The 9,414-nt window shown below is 46.3% G+C and overlaps 1 protein-coding gene across 1 annotated transcript; it reads right to left on the reverse strand.

Moving 5' to 3' along the window:
- Nucleotides 1–209: 209 nt before the first annotated feature.
- Nucleotides 210–5,086, reverse strand: LOC135808290 (uncharacterized). The gene is made up of 5 exons (XM_065321459.1): nt 4,821–5,086; nt 3,055–3,166; nt 2,396–2,509; nt 1,654–1,732; nt 210–889 (listed from the first exon to the last, which is right to left on the reverse strand). Exons 1-5 carry the CDS (start codon nt 4,919–4,921, stop codon nt 801–803), a joined length of 495 nt encoding a protein of 164 aa, XP_065177531.1. The 5' UTR covers nt 4,922–5,086; the 3' UTR covers nt 210–800.
- Between the last annotated feature and the right edge of the window lie 4,328 nt (nt 5,087–9,414).

The following is a 9,414-nucleotide window of genomic DNA, read 5'->3' on the forward strand; positions in this document are numbered from 1 at the left end:
TCGCAATGAAGCCGAGACCCTATGGTCGGTCGACTCTGCCCCTGTCTGCCCCCCACTCCTTCCATTCAATATGTCTCATCGCTGCCTTGCTGCTTTGTGCCGTCAAATGGTGTTTTTTTAGTAAATAAAAAAAGAAACTAACATGCTCCCACAAATGCCGGACCAGAATATCAACACACTGCCAGTGTCAGAAACTCCACTGGACCATGTCAAACCGAGACCTATGCCACGATCTTCTTCTTTATGTCACAACAGCTCTGGGCCTGCAGTTCCAGACCGATCATTCGAGTCCGAAACCGTCTTGACAATGTGATAAATTATCAATGCTATAGTGTATAATGTACCGTTCTACAGAATTACCAACTGTTAAAGAGTGCATGAATGTATACCAAAGGCTTGCATCGTAAATTACGTAATCCACAAACAGAGAACACGCGTACTATGAAGTACACAATCATTTATTCACTGAACCTGGAATGGTGGAAGGACGGCAAGTAAGGAACTGTCAAGCCCTCTGCAGTGTGCTGTTAAGTTGCATGTACCAGCACTCATGAATTAGAGATATGTCATGTAGCGATGTGCTTGTGCTTGCAACAGAATGATACAGATGATACAACGATGCGCGGAATCTACAACATCTGTGGCGAAACTAGTACTATGTGGCCATTACAAGAAAGAAGCATGCAAACTTGAAACGAGTAGGATGTGCATGTGGAAGGAATGATCAGCTCAGTGACGAGATCTGTCCATCGTACAATTCATTCTTTGCCTTGTACCTCTGGATATCCCTGGCTGCACACTTAGTATTTGCTACAGTCACGCGACGAGTACTGGGTGCACTGAGAGTCACTCGTCTGCTCCGTGACGTCGGAAGTCTTCAGGCCGCCCACTGAAGTAGCATGAAATAAGACAAAGCACACAGAAGTATTCAAGAATACCATCACGCTGACTGCCGCTAGCAACTCTTACAGTTGATGAGACTCACCTGCCTGTAAGGCAGTGTGACCTGGTTTAGTCTTCACCCAGAGATTTTACCATGGGCACAAAAGGAAAGACTCAAGGCGCAAGTCCTCTCTATCATGAATGATTCTAGGCTATTACATTCACTACCCGTACATATGAATGTACCCGCATTACTAATGGGTCGGAGAAACCTTGATAAGGGACCACTTGACTCCGGAGAGAATGATTAGCCGGTCCCATGACCTGATGACACGGCCTTGAAACCAGGTCTGTCTGACCGTCACCAGTACATGCAGTGTACAAGGAGGTGGCTGCAGCCTGCAGTAGTGAATGTCTTTGAATGGATGATGCATGGAGAACACATAAAGGGTGCCGCTGCTCTACAATATGCGGATATATGTACACGCGGACATACGAAGTACGTATATGCTGCTCTGCTGCTCTGTAGAATCTTTCTATGTGTAAGTGTATTATAGTGTAGCTGCGGGTCCATGAAACCACTGAACAGTGCACAATGCTACATTGCTGTGTAGTCTAAGCATTACCAGTGATACGAGGTATGCATGAAGGGTTATGCATGAAGGGTTATGCATGAAGGGTTATGCATGAAGGGTTATGCATGAAGGGTTATGCATGAAGGGTTATGCATGAAGGGCTATGCATGAAGGGCTGCATGAAGCTGTGACTCACCAGTTAGGAGGTTCTCCAGGTTGCAGTAGTTTGTGCCATCATCCAGATACGCATACCATGTCTCAGATGTTGAAGCAGCCTGCACGCACGCATACACACACAAACATGTACACACACACACACACACACACACACACACACGAATGCATGGGAACACCCATCCACACAAGCACATACAAAAAGGAACAATTATAATTTTGTTGCCGCCTTACCGGTATATTTCGGTAGTGGAAGTCCAGTCTAGGCCAGCGAAACCCAACATTGTAGATTAAGCATCCTATGAACTGTAAAGCCCTAGTATGATGAACATAGGGCTATGTACTGTGCACACCTGTGCTGTATTTATGTAGTCAGATTTCACTTGCTGCATCCAATGCCATTCATATTGGCCGTTTGCCTCCGACCATTGAGAGAAAGAGAGAGAGAGAGAGAGAGAGAGAGAGAGTGTGTGTGTGTTTGTGTGTGTTTAGACTAGGCAATGTACACGTGGCTGAGGTGGAGTGTGCGAGTTCGTAGTAACTCAGGTTGTGCTATATTTGATTAGATCTTTAGCGTAGACCATAATTGTTACACATATCTGGCAAGCAGTTGCTACATGTGAAACCCTTTCTCAGAGTCGTGATAGAAAGCGAATCATGGGAATGCAAGAATGGTACATGGCAATGCATGCATCACAGTGACCTAACATAAGGAACAGCATGAATCAGCACAACAATTGGTGAATGCAAACTTGATAGCGTACCTTCACACTGCAGCCGGATCCTGATGCAGAAAACGTGATGGTCAAGTCATCCTTGTAGTGCTTTTTTGGGGTCTCATGCTTGAGTGTCATCTTAGATGCAGAGTGAGATTCAACCTGATAAACGTTGCCAGAAACAACAGACAACCCGACACGCAGACAAGGCAGTAAGCATACCTCATTGCTCACCCACATTGCAAGGAGGCACAGCTCCTGCATAATTCAAAACAATCCGGCATTGTTTGCAGTGCACTTGTAAATATGATCATCAAGCAGGATTTCCAGCACTGGAAGTTCAAATCAATCTGGCTTTCACTCGCCGCACAGTCCTGGTAAAAATGATGAGCTCAACTTCTGCCAACTCATGATGTTCCACCTAGCCAACACGCTAAATTTCCTCTGCTACATATTACTGCTGTGTAAAACCAAAGTGGCAAATAGGTCCACTGAGAATCATTGCAGGACTGCCGCTCTTGATCGGTTCCCATTCCATGGCCTATCATACTCAGTTTGTGTATGGACATGGCAGGTACACATGACCTCCTTGTCAGCAGTAAGCACACGTTGGTGGCCAAAAGATGGTCCGGCGATGACCTGGGGATGCTTTGAATTCCATTCACAGCTGCTAGCCCGTTTGCCCCGGAATCAAGATACCTACTCACCGTGTACAAGCACTTCTCGCTGCCATCGTCACATCCCGTTGTTCCCTGCATCTTGTTTGCAGCTGCGTACAGAGCCTCATTGACTTTGTCACATGATGTAGTTGCAAACGTCCTGATAGGTTCAGCAAACAAGAAGCAAAAGATGATTTTTTTTAGGGGAAGCATACCCTGAAATCAAATTTTCACCAGTTGTAGTCTTCGGGGTGCTGAGTCGAATGGTCTTGGTCCGAGGAAGCTGAGACGCTCCCGTCCTCCTTTAATCCCAATCGAACTCACGCACTTCCACCGAAACTGGGTGACTGCGCCCCTACTTGATGGGGATTTGAATGCAAAAGGTCACTAAAAGCCCCATTTCGTTCTCATAAAAGCACGGGTGACCGCGATTGGTCCATATGTGTTGTAGTCTTTTGGCCGCTGAGTCGACTGGTTTTGGTCCGAGAACGCTGCAATGCAGCGTTCGGCACTTATCCCCAAACAAACACGGGTGAGTAAGTGGTCACGTGCTCCTGCGTACACCAGTCACCGTGCTCGCATGGCCCCGCAGGCTACAACTTTTACAGCGTTCCTGTCACTCGAGTTGAACCTTTGAACCTTTGAGTTGACCATTGATGTAAAAGTTATAGCCTGCAGGCACGGTGACCAGGCGACTGGTGTACGCACGAGCACGAGACCTCTTACTCAACCATGTTCGATTGGGAATAAAAGCCGAGTGTTGCATCGCAGCCTTCTCGGACCAAGACCAGTCGACTCAGTGTCCAATAGACTACAACATATGGACCAATCGCGGTCATCCGTGCTTTTATAAGAACAAAACGGCAGTGCAGTTACCCAGTTTCGGTGGAAGTGCGTGAGTTCGATTGGGAATAAAGAAGGAAGGGAGCGTCTCAGCTTCCTCCGACCAAGACCATTCGACCCAGCACCCCGAAGACTACAACTGGTGAAAAATTGATTTTAGGGTATACTTCCCCTTTAATAGCTAGATACAAAAGCAAGAATTGGAACAAAGTACAGAAAGCAATATGATGGAAGAAAATGACGTTCTAAACACTCTAGTGCTCCCCTCCCTTTTCTTTTTCGTGTTTAGACTCTCTACCTCTTCCACTATCGATCTGGTCCGCTATGTTATTCTCGCCAAACAGGTTGCCTATGCTAAGGGGCTGATATCCGTCACTTATCGATTCTCAGCTGAACTTGGACTTGAAGAGTTCGTGCTGGTGTTAGTTCGCTTTACTTGTCAAAAATAGACCACTTGCCATTTTGAAATTCATCTTCTCGAAACCATACTAACTCTTTCTCAACCACGAAATCTACACAAGTAAGTAATAGTTATCGGAGTTGTACAGGCTGGCTCAGCAGGAACGGACCAGAAGGGAGGCCGTCCTTAGTCCTATTCCATGTTGTAGGCCAGAAGGTGCGGTATGGTGGTGCCGCCTGAGAAGTGAGATTTAAAGCGAGATTGTTATGAGTTATCATGGTTATTGGCACTGGCAAGCTACATAATCATTGGATGCAGATCACGAAGCAACCATCGCGTGAAAAGTGACGGTTTGAATTCGTCGTGCATCAGTGTTAGTGACACAAATCCCCTACAAACTTCCTTCGCAGTTGCTATCTTTAGTACAGTTTCAAGCTAGAACATGTTCGCAGGGCAGATACGCTAACACGAATTCCTCGTCAATGCTCGCACACTAGCAGGCGATGCAATACCCGACTCGCTGACCAAACATCCAGTCGGAAAACTACCTCTTAGGCTCTTGAGTTCTTACCACTGAATGTTACAGGACGCGTGGATAGGGTACTGAAGTGCTGGCAGCGCTGCACTGAGACCAATCACAGATAGGATGAGTAAGAACTGAAGGGACGCCATCTCGGAATTCTCCAGGAAACTAATTGTATCAAGAGTAGAGAGTGAAACGAAGCTAGGTTCAGAATCTTTTCACTTCACAAACGCAACTGTGCCGAGCAATGAAAATATCTGTGGAGTCCTTCGTCGCATCGATGCATCTATGATCTACCACTTGTGTCGGACCATGTACCTGTTCACCATGTTCGCTGCAAGGGTAGATCAACCAGATCAGACTTCGCCAAGCATGCCGCGAGTTGACCGTGGTTGACGGTCAGTGGCATCAGTGTACGTAAATGTAGATAGACTGAGTGAGTCTGTGGATGTGACCTGGTGGTGACTCCGCGGTTGTAAGTCTGGCGAGCATAAACGATTGTAAACGGACCTAGCACTTCTAGTACCGGACCAGTGGCAGTGAGGGATGGCACACGAAGGCCATGTGACGGATAGGCGTCATTGCCGCGTCAAGCGCATACGCCAATGAATGGCTACAAGTAATACTACTAATACTCAGTAATAGTTGTAGTGCAAAAAATGTCTAAGGCCGTTGACGTATCATTATTTTGTGGACGTCTTCGGTCACCCTTGTCCTTGGCCTTACCTTAGACTTAGTTAGGCCTTGCTACGAAGGACTATCCACTGACGAGCACTGCAATAGTGCGTATGTGTGTGTGTGTTTTGTGTGTGTGGAGTCATGTCAACGCAATGGCACGTGGTTGGAAAATGACGATGCAAGCTCGTGGTGTGCCAAACCTTTGACAGATGTCAACCACAGTTTGATCGACCTGAGCTACCAAGGCAAGGGCAAGAATATTGACAAAGCCCCATCCAGATTCGCAGTGGACGTAGGCCGCATACCGGTACGTACGTGGACTCACTGCCACTGGTAAGTGTTTCATACATGCATCATCTAGCAGGTATTTGACTGCAGTTACTGCACAACTGGCGTGGGTGGAGTGCGTAGAGCAATTATTATTTTAAAGGGGAAGTTAAGGCAAAAATTAAAATTTCACCAGTTGTAGTCTTCGGGGTGCTGAGTCGAATGGTCGTGGTCCGAGGAAGCTGAGACGCTTCCTTCCTACTTGAATCCCAATCGAACTCGCGCACTTCCACCGAAACTGGGTGACTGCGCCCTACTAGATGGGGATTTGTATGCAAAATGTCACTAAAAGCGCCATTTCGTTCTTATAAAAGCATGGATGACCGCGATTGGCCCATATGTTGTAGTCTTTTGGACGCTGAGTCGATTGGTTTTGGTCCGAAAAGGCTGCGATGCAGCGTTCCTCCTTTATTCCCAATCGAACATGGTTGAACAAGCGGTCACGTGCTCCTGCGTACGCCAGTCACCTGGTCACCGTGCCTGCAGGGTACAACTTACTAGCCTGTTTGACCTTTTTTGGGTGCAATCCTGTCACTCGAGTTGAACTCGAGTTGAACCTTGGTGTGAAAGTTGTCGCCTGCTGGCGTGGTGACCAGGTGATTTGGGCACCCAGGAGCACGTGACCGCTTCTTCAACCATGTTCGATTGGGAATAAAGGAGGAACGCTGCATCGCAGCCTTTTCGGACCAAAACCAGTCGACTCAGCGTCCAAAAGACTACAAAATATGGGCCAATCGCGGTCATCCGTGCTTTTATAAGAACGAAACGGCGCTTTTAGTGACATTTTGCATACAAATCCCCATCTAGTAGGGCGCAGTCACCCAGTTTCGGTGGAAGTGCGCGAGTTCGATTGGGATTCAAGTAGGAAGGGAGCGTCTCAGCTTCCTCGGACCACGACCATTCGACTCAGCACCCCGAAGACTACAACTGGTGAAATTTTAATTTTTGCCTTAACTTCCCCTTTAAAAATGTTTAGTCATAATCAGGGAGTAGTAAAATGCTGGAAAAGGACATTCCATAATCCTGATTTTACTACTCCCTGGTTAGAAGCTATACCTTCCGCTCTATCAAGTTTAAAATCTTTACGGGCAAGGGTATGGACACATTTTCCGCCACACTGGACAATTCCGCAGTCAGCCTTGACCATGCCAGTCAATACTTCGTGGTGCATGATGTAGCCCAGTTGCTTGGCTTTACCATGCACCAGGCGCGTGCGCCGGTGGCCTTCAAGGGAGGGGGGGGGGGGTTGCGGGGGGCCTCCCCCGGGAATATTTTCAAAAAATGAAGCAATTTTGAGCGAAAAGGGGGAGGGGGGTTCCGGGCACCCAGGAACCCATACGGGGCACGCGCCTGTGCACTGATGGCGTGATGCAGTAGCAACAGAGCTACACATGCCTCAACCGTCTGGAACAGATGTAAGACAAGCTAGCCAACCATGCAGGGATGTGTGAGTGGTTGGGGGGGGGGGGGGGGACGTATATTATATTATGGCAAATATGGTGACTAATCTACCTGCTAAGCTGATATATGGATACAGCCAATGGGATTCTCGGTCTTTGACCACTTCGGTGGCGGGTCTGATCTACTCCGGCGCCTTCCACCACATAAGGAGCTGCCCCATGATCTGTGCCTTGATCCTTGAGAACGGTGGTGTTAGCTACGCATGTGGACACCCCAGTCTCATTGAGTCCCAAGCGAACCGTGAATGTTCAAGCTGACTTGCAATTTGCGGACTTGCAAGTAACTGCATGTTTCTACCTAAGGCCACACTTTGTTTTTTCTATGTTTCTCGTCATCGCCCGCGTAGGTTTTCAGAAATTTCGGAAGAAGAAAAAAAGTTCATACAATATACATGTATGTGCGCTGCACATGCTGCAGCAGCTATTACTAGATGCGTCAATCAAAATCGTAAACGTTTGCAACACAGCAGCAAAGGAGCGCTCCTCGTCCGTTCTCTGCGATGAAGGCTGTCATGACGAAGCTTTCAGTCGTTCACTGCCTGAGCCTCGTGGGTCCCAGGAATACCGTAAGTCGGACGAGTTCCGTTGCAACTGGCGTCTGTGGAACGATGTCGTAGGCAGAAAATCCAAGCAATAGACGCATGGCAAGGAAAATATGAGCAGCATGGAGACAAGAGTTTGATAAGCGGACACAAGAACGTTGAAGTAACAAAACCAAAATTAATGACGAGTGGGAAACGTTTGTTGATGCGATAGCAGATAAATGTATGTTCTTTTCGCCATCTCGTAATCAAACTTTATGCTCTCAGCTCATTGTTGCAGTTTGCCTGATATTCGTGGGCTGATGTGATAATGTAGTGCAATCATGTATGGGACTACATGTACATGATTGTACAATGTAGTCCTGTATACATGGTATGCGTAGTGTCTGGTATGAATCACGCATATACATGTACATTGAAAAATGTATACAATTTTCAGTAGAAAGTGTTCTTGTTTTTTCCTTGGCTTTTGTTTTTTTTCCGCCCGCCCGCGTACCTTTTGTTAAAATTTGCCGACGAGAAACATAGAAAAAACAAAGTGTGGCCTAAAAAGCAAATACCTCCATGTACATGTACGTGCACTTCATCAGATATGTCATGTACATTGTGCATGTGCATGTACGTACAGGGCAGTAAACAGTGCACATGTGTACATCCGATGTTCTGCACAAGTAAAGCTGACAGTGAGACTTGGGACCATTAAAAATATCATGAAAAATGTCATTACACTTTGACTAATTTAGAACACCAAAGTGGCGAGTGTGTGGATGAGCGTTATGACTAGATGCTGTACTAGTAATAGCTTGGGCAGCATGCGATTCTGTTCTCTGTGTTTTTTCATTAGCGTGATAATTTTAGTGAGACAACCCATTAGCCAAACTATTCCACTTTCACTATGCAACCCCGCTAGAGGTTGAGAGTGAAAGAAATCGGATGTACATTGACTTTTCCAGACCAACATGCACTCTAGGTAGGTGTTAGTTTGCTTCCGAGTTTAGTCAGGCACTTGAAGTAGCGAAACAGCTGCATGACTGGATGGTCTCATAATGCTGATGTATCTCAATGGAACTGTTGCGATGTTGCCAGTTTTATGGTTCAGACAGTGTGCGCACCGAAATCAGTGCAGGTGGCGCGTACATGTACATTGTATGTTTGAACCATACACAGTCTACGTACCTGCGGAGGCGCTGGGTCTGCATTCCCACTTGCTCAACTCTAGCCATTTTGTTGCTGTTGTCTGTTATCTTTACTTCAAGGCAAATACACGTATGCCTTCTTACCATACCGAGGTGCAGTTCCTACAAAATGATGAAGCCTGTTATGCAGCATAGTTTATATTATTTAGGGCGGCCCGTATGTAAAGAGCGAAATACATTTTTCAAAGCAGTATTTTGTAATTTGGGTTGTGAGTAGACCATACATGTACATAAACATGTACGTGTAGGTACATGGATAAACCTTGTTTTGTTGAAACATGTTGTTGGTTGACAGCATGTAACAACGATAGTGACTAGTACTTCGAAGGACAAGGCGGAGAGCCGGAACGCAGAAAAAAAATAAAAATAAAAAAATTATAAAAAACAAAAAAACTTCGAAGTAAATGGTAGAGGAGACAATAATTTGATAACCGCAATC

The sequence above is a fragment of the Sycon ciliatum genome, chromosome 2 (assembly GCF_964019385.1).
Source record: "Sycon ciliatum chromosome 2, ocSycCili1.1, whole genome shotgun sequence".
Lineage (NCBI taxonomy): Eukaryota > Metazoa > Porifera > Calcarea > Leucosolenida > Sycettidae > Sycon > Sycon ciliatum.